Source organism: Oncorhynchus tshawytscha, linkage group LG29 (genome assembly GCF_018296145.1).
Source record: "Oncorhynchus tshawytscha isolate Ot180627B linkage group LG29, Otsh_v2.0, whole genome shotgun sequence".
Lineage (NCBI taxonomy): Eukaryota > Metazoa > Chordata > Actinopteri > Salmoniformes > Salmonidae > Oncorhynchus > Oncorhynchus tshawytscha.
The window spans coordinates 8,900,607-8,913,124 of NC_056457.1; the positions used below are offsets into that span (position 1 = coordinate 8,900,607).

A 12,518-nucleotide genomic window follows, 5' to 3' on the forward strand; every position below is an offset into this window, starting at 1 on the left:
ACCCCTTCCCTTTGTCCACATAACCTTATTATAAAATGGATTAAATATTTTGTTTTCCTCATCAATCTACACGCAGTACCCCATAATGACAAAGCAAAAACAGTTTTTTTTAGAAATGTTAGCAAATTTATTATGAATAAAAAACAGATACCTTATTTACATAAGTATTCAGACCCTTTGCTATGAGACTCGAAATTGAGCTCAGGTGCATCCTGTTTCCATTGATCATCCTTGAAATGTTTCTACAACTTGATTGGAGTTGACCTGTGGTGAATTAAATTGATTGGACATGATTTGGAAAGGCACACACCTGTCTATATAAGGTCCCACAGTTGACAGTGCATGTCAGATCAACAACCAAGCATTGAGGTCGAAGGAATTGTCCATAGAGCTCAGAGACAGTATTGTGTCGAGGCACAGATCTGGGGAAGGATACAATAAATTCTGCAGCATTGAAGGTCCCCAAGAACACAGTGGCCTCCATCATTCTTAAATGAAAGAATTTTGGAACCACCAAAACTTTTCCTAGAACTGGCTGCCCGGCCAAACTGAGCAATAGAGGGAGAAGGGCCTTGGTCAGGGAGGTGACCAAGAACCCGATGGTCACTCTGACAGAGTGCCAACAGCCCACTTGGAGTTTGCCAAAAGGCACCTAAAAGACTCTTAGTCCATGAGAAACAACATTCTCTGGTCTGATGAAACCAAGGTTGAACTCTTTTTCCTGAATGCCAAACGTCACGTCTGGAGAAAACCTGGCACAATCCCTATGGTGAAGCAAGGTGGTGGCAGCATCATGCTGTGTGGATATTTTTCAGTGGCAGGGACTGGGAGACTAGTCAGGATCAAAGGAAAGATTAACGGAGCAACATACAGAGAGATCCTTGATGAAAATCTGCTCCAGAGCGCTCAGAACATAGACTGGGGTGAAGGTTCACCATCTAACAGGACAACAACCCTAAGCACACAGCCAAGACAATGCAGGAGTGGCTTTGGGACAAGTCTTTGAATGTCTTTGTGGCCCAGCCAGAGCCTGGACTTGAACCCAATCTCTGGAGAGACTTGAAAATAGCTGTACGGCAATGCTCTGCAGAGATGAATGTGAGAAACTCCCCAAATACAGGTGTGCCAAGCTTGTAGTGTCATACCCAAGAAGACTCGAGGCTGTAAATTCTGCCAAAGGTGCTTCAACAAAGTACTGATTAAAGGGTCTGAATACTTAAGTAAACGTGATATATATATATATATTTTAATACATTTGCAAAAATTCTAAAAACCTGTTTTTGCTTTGTCATTATGGGTTATTGTGTGTAGATTGATGAGGATTTTCTTTTCATTTCATCAATTTTAGAATAAGGCCAGTTGTTTAAAGTACTTGAGAAAAAATACTTTAAAGTACCACTTAAGTTGTTTTTTTGGGGTGTCTATTCTTTACTTTACCATGTATATTTTTTGACAAATTTTACTTTGACTTCACTACATTCCTAAATATAATAATGTACATTTTACTCCATACATTTCCCTGACACCCAAAAGTACTTGTTACATTTTAAATGCTTAGCAGGACAAGAAAATTGTGAATGTACACACTTATCAAGAGAACATCCCTTGTCATCCCTACTGCCTCTGATCTGGCGGACTCACGAAACACACATGCTTTGTTTTTAAATGCTTTTGGAGTGTGCCCCTGACTATCAGTGAATTGAAAAATGAAAAGAAAATGGTACCGTCTGGTTTGCTTCATATAAGGAATTAGAAATTATTTATACTTTAACTTTTTATACTTAAGTACATTTAAAACCAAATTCTTCTAGATTTTTACTCAAGTAGTAATATTAGAGTATTTCACTGGGTGACTTTTACTTGAGTCATTTTCTTTGAAAGTATCTTTAGTTTTTCTCAAGTATGACAATTGGGTACGTTTTCCATCACTGAATAAGAGTGTAACGTGATAAAATGTGTAAAAAGTCAAGGGGTCTGTACATTATTTTATTTAAGAATGTAGTGGAGTAAAAATACAAGTTGTCAAAAATATAAATAGTAAAGTACAGATACCTCTAAAAACTCCTTAACTTCTTGGCGCACCCATCCAGTTAGCGGGATCATTTTCGTCAACATCCGCTGAATTGCAGAGCGCCAAATTCAAATGAAATTACAAAAAATATTACATTTTCATGAAATCACAAGTGCAATATAGCAAAACACAGCTTAGCTTGTTGTTAATCCACCTGGTGTGTCAGATTTCAAAAAAGCTTTAGAGCAAAAGCTATCCAAGAGTTTATGTTAGGCCATCTCTCTCAGCAGATAAAACATTACAAACGGCTAGCAGCAAAGTAGATTGGTCACGAAAGTCAGAAAAGCAATAAAATGAATCACTCACCTTTGATGATCTTCGGATGTTTGCACTCACGAGACTCCCAGTTACACAATAAATGTTCCTTTTGTTCGATAAAGATTATTTTTATATCCAAAAACCTCCATTTGGTTGGCACGTTTTGTTCAGAAATCCACAGGCTCGAGCGGTCACGATGGGGCAGACGAAAATTCCAAATAGCATCCGTAAAGTTTGTAGAAACGTTCGTCAAACGTTTTTTATAATCAATCCTCAGGTTGTTTTTACAATAAATAATCAATCATATTTCAACCGGACCGTAGCTTTTTCAATAGGAGAGAGAGAGAAAATGTCTGCTCCAAGCTGTCGCGCATGCAAAACTCTGCTGGCACCCAGCCATCCATTGACGTGATGTGATCCTTCTCGCTCATTTTTCAGAATAAAAGCCTGAAACTATGTCTGAAGACTGTTCACACCATGTGGAAGCCATAGGGAAAGGAATCTGGTTGATATTCCTTTAAATGGAGGGAGGCATGCAATGAAACAGGGAGATTAGTTTCTCTTAGGCACTTCCTTGTTGGATTTTCCTCAGGTTTTCACCTGCAATATCAGTTCTGTTATACTCACAGACAATATTTTGACAGTATTGGAACCTTTAGAGTGTTTTCTATCCTAATCTGACAATTATATGCATATTCTAGATTCTGGGCCTGAGAAATAGGCAGTTTCATTTTGGTACGTTTTTCATCCAAACATCAAAATACTGCCCTCTACACTCAACAGGTTAATAAGTAATACTTTAAAATATTAATGACTGAAGTACTTAACACAGCTGAATACAGCACTACCAATTTCAATCTAACTTCAAATCCTCATTCAAACAGCAACTACTCTACAGAGATGTTCCGACTCATGACCCCACACATTCCATATGGTCAACTCATGGCAGCAAATGGTGTAGGTGAAGGTTGGATTTTTTTTACACAGCTGGCTTTGCAGTCAATAGTGGTCCTAGTTTTCAAATCATATTGTCCTCAACCCACTTTGACTGCCTTGAAAAGTCAGAGCCAGTCAGACCTTCTACTGCTTTATGGTCCTGTCAAAGAGGACAAAGGGACAGAGAAATGGACTGCGACTCTAATGGAACCCTATTCCCCACATAGTGCACAATTTTGACCAGGACCCAGAGATCTCTGTTCAAAAGGCTCTGGTCAAAAGTAGTGCACTATAAAAGGTGCCATTTGGGATACACACATGACATGCAGGATCCATTAATATGCCTGGGACTCCTAGCGATCCCTCCTACTGATGCGTTTCAGTTCTTAGTGCTAAGCATTTTACGTTTTGACACAAAACTGGGATTGGGTTTATCCAGAATTAGCCCGGAACAAACTAGGAGCTAAGAGAAGAATACAATACAATATACAAGTTCCACTGTAGCCACAATCCAGACTGACAGTCATCCAGTCTTGGAGCAGCTTTTCCCCCAGTTGGCGAGCAGAGCAGAACAGAGCAGAGCAGAACAGAGTAGCGCAGAGCAGAACCGAGCACAACAGAGCGGAGCGGAACAGAGCAGAGCAGAGTAGAATACAACAGAGCAGAGCAGGCCGCCCTTAACCCCTGAAGTAATTTACAAGGCCCTGTGAAGGACTCCACCTGACTGCACTGTAAAAATAACCAGTGTTGCTTTTGTCTTCTCTCCCTACTGCCCCCATCACTCTCACTCTCCCTTCCTCTCTCTTTCCTTACTCCACCCCTCTCGCTCTCTCTCTCTTGCTTCCTTCTCTCCCTCTTCTCTACTCTCTTTTTTCTCTGTCCCTGTCACTCCCTCCTCTCATTCCCTACTCCACCCCCCCCCCCCCCTCTCTCTCACGCGCTGCTTGTGTTTGGCCTTGCCCCTCTCTGCCCTGACACAGACAGGAAGTTGCTAGGAGGGAGCTGCTATAAAGCAGCCTGAGATCATTATGACTACACACCTGATCAGAGCACAGTTACTCTTTAACAGCTGTGAGCACACACACACACACACACACACAGGCGCTGGTAGCCCTCCACTGTGAGTGTGTTTGGTCTCTCCTGCTCCTCTCCCCCTCTTGCTCTCTGTTCATGAAAGAAGGGAGATTAATGGAGCAGAGGAGGTATAGATAAATGGGTGAAGTGGAGGAGGAGGGACTAGCGAGAGATGGGGTGAGGCTGATGGATGGAGCGACTTCAGGGTCTGTGTGTGTGTGTGTCACCCTGTGATCAGGTCATGTCAGAGAGAGAGAGAGAGAGCGAGAGAATGATTTCCTGTCATTCATGTCAGCAGGGCTGTGGCGGTCACAAAATGTTGTCAACCGGTGATTGTCAAGTAAATAATTGCCGGTCTCACTGTAATTGACAGAAATGAACATAAACATATTAAGCATCTCCTGGCTCCACACACAGCCTACAAGCCACTGATGCAGACCTTTGGAACATCTACATTAAGAACAAATATAATAAATCCATGAAATATAACCTACACTTTCACAATAAATCCATTGTTTATTTTAGACAGGTTTAACGAGACATGATATGAAGAAAATGTTGTCTATTTCAGATGAACAGAATAGCATACTCTGAGTTGTCCTTATGTTAGGTCCTGATCTGGCTATGCCATATGGCTGTGACATAGGTAGTCCTATATGCTTAATTTAGAGTTATTAATGTAACTTTAGCTGTTCTACAAAAGTTGGACAATATGTTTTGATTTGTAATACTTTTGTAAGGCTGCATGATGCGACCTAATGATGATTTGAAAAAAGTGGCTTTGTTTAGTTTTTTTTGCGCAGCCTGTACATATTTCATCAGTCTCTCATTCACAATTTGACAAGCACATGAAGATGAAGATGGTGCCGACGGATATGGCAGCTCTGCTTCTGGCTCCTAAAAAACTTTGCAGAATTTTTGTTTTTGGTGTGTTATTTCTTACATTACTAGCCCAGATTTTTTTGGGGTTGTTATTACATACAGCCGGAAATACCTTTGGGATATCACAGCGGCGGTAACTCACCAGCATTATGACCAGGAATACAACATTCCCAAATTGGATACTTATTCCAGAACCTGCTCCAAAACACCGCCGGCGGAGAAGAGGTATTCGGAGTGGACTTCTAGTCCAACTCAGGAGGCGTGCACACCTTCCACCGCTTCAGAGTATATCACTCGCTACTATAATGGATTTTATGCAAATTGGAAACCACATATTCTGAGGCTGCATTTATTGTAGCTGTGGATTTTAACAGCAAATTTGAGAAAAAAACTACCAAAGTTCTACCAGCTTGTCGACTGTAGTACTCGTGCTGGTAAAACATTGGACCACTGCTACTCAACTTTTTGAAATGCCTACAAGGACCTGCCCCGCCCTCCCTTCGGCAAATCTGATCACAACTACATTTTTCTCCGCCCTTCCTATACAGTGGCTTGCGAAAGTATTCAGCCACTTGGCATTTTTCCTATGATGTTGCCTTACAACCTGGAATTAAAATGGATTTTTGGGGGGTGTGTATCATTTGATTTAAACAACATGCTTACCACTTTGAGGATGCAAAACATTTTTTATTGTGAAACAAACAAGAAATAAGACAATTGTAATGAAAATTACAGGCCTCCCTCATCTTTTTAATTGGAAGAACTTGCACAATTGGTGCCTGACTAAATACTTTTCTGCCCCATTATGCATGCACCACTTTTCCGTTTTTTTGTGTTTTTTTAATTTATTTCACCCGTTTTCTCCCCAATTTCGTGGTATCCAATTGTTTAGTAGCTACTATCTTGTCTCATCGCTACAACTCCCGTACGGGCTCGGGAGAGACGAAGGTTGAAAGTCATGCGTCCTCCGATGCACAACCCAACCAAGCCGCACTGCTTCTTAACACAGCGCGCATCCAACCCGGAAGCCAGCCACACTAATGTGTCGGAGGAAACACCGTGCACCTGGCAACCTTGGTTAGCGCGCACTGCGCCTGGCCCGCCACAGGAGTCGCTGGTGCGCGATGAGACAAGGATATCCCTACCGGCCAACCCCTCTCTAACCCGGACGACGCTAGGCCAATTGTGCGACGCCCCACAGACCTCCTGGTCGCCGGCCGGTTACGACAGAGCCTGGGCGCGAACATAGGGTCTCTGGTGGCACAGCTGGCGCTGCAGTACAGTGCCCTTAACCACTGCGTCACCCGGGAGGCCCCACAAAAAAGTTATTTTGTTCATTTCACTTCACCAATTTGGACTATTTCGTGTATGTCCATTACTTTAAATCTATATAAAAATCATTTTAAAACAGCTTGTAATGAAACAAAATAGGAAAAACGCCAAGGGGGTGAATACTTTTGCACGGTACTGTAGGCAGAAACTCAAACAGGAAGTACCCGTGCTAAGGTCTATTCAAGCTGGTCTGAGCAAACGGAATCCATGCTTCAAGATTGTTTTAATCATGCAGACTGGGATATGTTCCGGGTAGCCTCTGAGAATAACATTGACAAATACACAAATACGGTGACTGAGTTTATCAGGAAGTGTATAGGAGATATGGTACCTGCTGTGACTATTAAAACCTACCCAAAAGCAGACATCGTGGATAGATGGCAGCATTCGTGCAAAAGTTAAAGCACGAACCACCGCATTTAACCATGGAAAGGTGACTGGGAACATGTCTGAATACCAGCAGTGTTGCTATTCCCTCTGTAAGGCAATCAAACAGGCAAAACATCAGTACAGAGACAAAGTGGAGTCGCAATTCAACGGCTAAGACACAAGACGAATGTGACAAGGTCTACAGACAATCACGGACTACAAAGGGAAAACCAGCCATGTCGCGGACACCGACGTCTTGTGCTTCCGTACTTACTAAACACCTTCTTCGCCCGCTTTGAGGATAACACAGTGCCACCGACGCGGCCCGCTACAAAGGACTATAGGCTCTCCTTCTCCACGGCCGACGTGAGTAAGACATTTAAGCGGGTTAAGCCTCGCAAGGCTGCCGGCCCAGACGGCATCCCTAGCCGTGTACCCAGAGCATGTGCAGACCAGTAATCAGGCCTACTACACGTGGAATTTGACTGCCCTACAGTGTTTAGTGTTAGTGTTTATCTTGCATCCTGTTGTAGTCTGCTGGTGTCCTTGGCTGCTGTCTGTCCACTCATTGTGCATTCAGTTGGTACCTCTCTCTCTAACACTCCCCTCCTCTGGCAAGCCGCGTGTGCGTGCGTGCGTCCGTGTGCATATTTTGAAAAGTTATTATTTACTACAGTATACTACAACATTCTATACTAAGTAGTACACATGATCGAGGGATACAACAGGGTGTAGTATAGTATTCTACAGTATACAACAGTTTACTACAGAATTCTATAGTAAGTATTGTAGTATTTTATAGTAAACTGTAGTAAAAAATGGCGTGTGAGAGAGAGCATGTGAATGATTTTCTGTCATTTATCTGTTTATCTTGTATCCTGTTGTAGTCTGCTGGTGTCCTCTGGTTGCTGGCTGTCCACTAATTGTACATTTAGTTGGCACTTCTCTCTAGCACTGTGTGTGTGTGTGTGTGTGTGTGTGTGTGTGTGTGTGTGTGTGTGTGTGTGTGTGTGTGTGTGTGTGTGTGTGTGTGTGTGTGTGTGTGTGTGTGTGTGTGTGTGTGTGTGTGTGTGTGTGTGCGTGTGTGTGTGTGTGTGTGCGTGCCCATCTGTGTATTTTGAAAAGATGTTATCTGTGTGCAAGTGTGTGACTTTGTGGCTGTGTGTTGGCACTTTGCTCTGAGAGACTTGGCAAGAGGAGTCTTACAGGGGCACAAAGCCTCTCAGGCTAAATCAAAGCTGCACCCCAAGCTGTACAGCAGGGCCCTGAGGGTGGGTGTATGTTATCTCTAAGACTTAGCCCTACAGCAGGGCACGGTGACTGATGAGGCCATGCTCCATCGCTTCTGAATCAGCCAGGTGACCAAACGCCCCCATGACACCACTCCCAAACACCCCACACCTGTCCGATCTGATCTGGGATCTGTGTTGATATACTAAGCCCGCATGTCTTCTATTAACCCCACATCCACTAACTCTGATCTCTAATCTGTGGTTCTCTTTCCAGTTACCGCAGGATGACCAGGTCCAACAGTGTGACCACGGCGGTCCAAGCCGACCTAGACGACCCTGACTACTGTCCCGTCGACGCCCCAGAGATGGTGATACGCCACTCGGCCACCATGCCCCGCCAGTACTCCCGGGACGCCGCCACCTCTACCGTCTCCATCCAGGGCTCGGGCAACCACTACCACGCCCTGACCGTGGAGGAGTACGGCGAGGTGGGTTTGGACCCATCCATCCTGCCCCCGCCAGACCCCTGGATGGACCAGGTGGAAGACCCCATGGAGGTGGTGGTGGGGGGACGGGGGTTGATGTGTTCCAGGGACGGGAGGTGGTTCCTGAAGCTTCTTCAGGCCGAGATGGAGCGCATGGAGGGCTGGTGCCGGCAGATGGAGCAGGACGAGATGGAGAACGAGCTGCCGGAGGAGAGTGAGTGGGACAACACACGTGCATGTACATAAACAACATCAACCCATGGATATGGAGCTGAATATGTGCGAACGGGAGCAAAAGCGATGCATTAGGGGTAGTGAGTCAGTAGAATCACTTCTCTCTCTCTCTTCGTATTTTTGGGTGATGTTGGGCCATACAAGTTGTTTTCCCTCTCTTTGTATCTCTGTTTTTCCCCATCCTTCCCTGTGTCAAATAGACCGAGGGAAATTGTCTGAGTCCCAAAATGGCACCCTATATCTCCAGATAGGGCTCGATATAGGGCTCTGGTCAAAAGTAGTGCACTACATAGGAACTATTGTGCCATTTGAGAGACACTGCCATGGCATTCATAGCAGCGAGCCACAATGCCTGCTTGTTGCCTGCTATCTCCTCTGCAGACATAGTCATCAATAGGGAGCTAGCTGCTGGATGGGTCCGGCCATACATCTGTCCTGTAGATAAACAGTATAATGACCTCTCACAGCAATGCTCAATGGGGGTTTTCATGCTCAAACTCACTTAATAAGCTCCTCAAGCCTGCTGCCAGCTCCATAGCTCCACACTATCAGTGCCACACTGACACTCTCTGCATCCCAAATGGCATTAGGGTGTCATTTGGGACACATGGGCACAATGTGGTAGACTTTATTCGGCTTGAATACTACTCCTTAGATTTGTCCCTAGTGACATAACTTATTTCTTCCTTACTGCTAATGCATTATTTCCGATGGAGAGAACACATGGTTACAGTAGGTGAAGGGCGACTGTCTGCTGGGCAGCCCTTGACTAGTGATTCTGCAGTGTATTTTCCCCCTAATTCGAGGTTGCGTATTGAGACAGGAGGCTGGTTTTCTACATCCCCAACTCAATGTCATGTTAGGAGGTATGTTTATTTGGTGTGCAGGATAAACATTCCCCTTCTCATCAGAATTCACAGTTTAGGTTCCCAGTTCCCTCTCTCCACATATTTATAGCCTTGCACTCATCAAAGGCAAAGTCTGTGTGTGTGTTTCCGCAGTACTGGGGAAGATCCGCAGTGCAATAGGGAGTGCCCAGCTGCTTATGTCTCAGAAGTTCCAGCAGTTTCGGGAGCTGTGTAAGGATAATCAGGTATGTAACGCACACACACACACACACACACACACACACACACACACACACACACACACACACACACACACACACACACACACTGCAGAGTTAGTCTACTGTGTCAGCAGGCCCATCAGAGCCAACTGTCACATAATGTGATGATCTATACAAGCTTATAATTGACACTGTGTCAGGCCAAACACTGCTATGCATGCAAATTCTAGCTGGATAGTAGTCTAGTCTATCACCACTCACCACTCAAAGTATAATAACTTTGAAGTGTGGAGGGACAAGGTGAAATAGTCCCAGACTAGTATGCTGATGACATACTGATAGGAAAATTGGAATGGTTCCAAGTCCAACACAGTCCTGTGCAAAGCCATATGTTCAGAGAGTTCAGACAACTTTTAGAATGGGTGCCATGTCAGAGCCTTTGAGCATTCCATTTATTCATTCATCAGTATTTGGAAATCTTGTTTTTGTTCTCTACATTCAGTTACATAGCATTGTTTAAAAATCTGAAAATTCCATGAAGTGCTTTTGGTAAATTGGTCATTCTTGAATTGCAATGGCATTTGGGCATAGCATTTTGGAAAATAATTATTGATTTGTATTTATTTATATGGATCTAGGTGCATCTTCCCATTCTAAGTCAACTAATATGGTAGCTTAATTACTGTAAATAATTTGTATCATTATGATAACATTGTGCCACAAGTAGGAATAGTAAGTAAACGTAAAAATTGGGATTCTGTGAAATGGATGCTCATATGCCACAAATGCTCATATCTAAGGTCATCAATCATTTACAGGTATTTTTTTGCGGGCATGTGTGGTACGCCAGTGGTGTTCAGGTGTGTCGGCCGTGCCCACTAATTGGCCACACCTGATCTTAATGAGTTTCCTTTTGAAATGCGGTCTGTTTGAATAGACTAAAATAAATAGCTTTGCATGCGTAAAAAAAACATGGAATGCTAGCTCGATTAAGGCAGCCCCCCACACCTCTTTGATTCAGAGGGGCTGGGTTAAATGTGGAAGACACATTTCAGTTGAATGCATTCAGTTGAACAACTGACTAGGTATCTCCCTTTCACTTTCCCATCCTGGTGCTGCAGTAGACTCATTCAATGTATAGAGAACCAAAGATCATAAGTTCAAATCTAACTGACGCCATGACACAATAAAATAAAAAAGTGTGTGTTCACATGATTCATTAACTAAGGAAATGAATTTCCATGTGTCCTATCTGTGTTTGGAGTTCAAAAAAGTTAGCTTATTTTGGGTTATCTGTGTTATTAAAAGTCTTATTGAAACATTCAGTGAAGGTTTTAAGGAGGTTATTCTAAAACATCCAAATAACCTATCATTTCAGTTCTAAGAGCGTTAATAAAACCTCCCAGGGAAACTTTCAAGGAAGCAGAGTTAAACGTTCTCAGAACTTCCCTGCAACCTAAAAAGGTATGTTCACAGAACAGACAAAAAAAATGTAAAAACATTTTCAGTTTCCCCAGTCAGGAAACTAACAGTTTTGTTCCCACAACCATTGTAAAAAATAACACATGTCAAGGAACCAAATGTGCTAGCTGGGTAGCTGTAATTGGCAGAGATTTTTGGACCTCTTCTTTTTTATTGGTCTATTTACCTCCAAAACGCCATCCAACTAAAACAGGCACTAAAAGGGCTTTATCATCATTTTCATTATTTCATAGTATCATTCCAACCTCATAGTGTGGAAATATAAACGCAACATGGGAAAATCACATTTGTGATGAATCATTTTCCTCACAATGTTAGTTCCCTCCATTTATATTTTACCTCCCCAAAACATGTCACTATAGTCTACACATCCCTCCTGGGACAAGCCCATTTGCTTACCCTAAGTACTTTAAACAATGCATAAACAAAGCTTTTCAGTATAAATGACTTACTTGCATTATGTTTATCATTGATAAACAGTTCAATAGATAGTGAAACATGTTGTGTGACTGTAATTCATTTGAGTGTTTTTCATGGTTACAAAGGCGAGGGACGCAAATGCCACCACAATTCTAGAATGGCCCGAATATGAGGAGCCAACATGGCTGCCATAGAATTATGTCGTGCCATGTAAAGGCAAGAACCTCAGTGTCCAAACTCTAAACTCTATACTGAAACTCTCTGTGTGTATCAGAACCCCAATTCCCACCCGAGGCCCAGTTCCCAGGATCTAGCAGGCTTCTGGGACATGCTGCAGCTGTCCATCGAGAACATCAGCCTGAAATTTGATGAGCTCCACCAACTCAAAGCCAACAACTGGAAACCCCTGGACCCCCCAGAGATAAAGGTATCACTCAATGTAGTGGACCCTATAGACCAGATCCACCTTAAAGGGATAGTTCACCCAAATTACTAAATGGCATATTGGTTATACTGTAAGCAATCTATAAGCAATGTGTGAGAGTAATCCATGCATTGGTTTTGTTTATCTGGCCACTGTCTCCAAATGCTAACTTTTTTGAATTTCTGTCCACCAGTACAGTGCATTCGTAAAGTATTCAGACCCCTTGACTTTTTTCACATTTTGTTATGTT

At 43.1% G+C, this 12,518-nt stretch overlaps 1 protein-coding gene across 2 annotated transcripts in view; it reads left to right on the forward strand.

The window, feature by feature from the left end:
- dlgap1b (discs, large (Drosophila) homolog-associated protein 1b) overlaps positions 1–12,518 on the forward strand; it is a 279,478-nt gene that overhangs the window by 258,655 nt on the left and 8,305 nt on the right. For both annotated transcript variants that reach the window (XM_024393091.1, XM_024393093.2), the window contains exons 10-12: positions 8,429–8,853; positions 9,875–9,966; positions 12,119–12,271. In XM_024393091.1, coding sequence (XP_024248859.1) covers positions 8,429–8,853; positions 9,875–9,966; positions 12,119–12,271 — 670 coding nt within the window. The remainder of the gene's footprint in view (positions 1–8,428; positions 8,854–9,874; positions 9,967–12,118; positions 12,272–12,518) is intronic.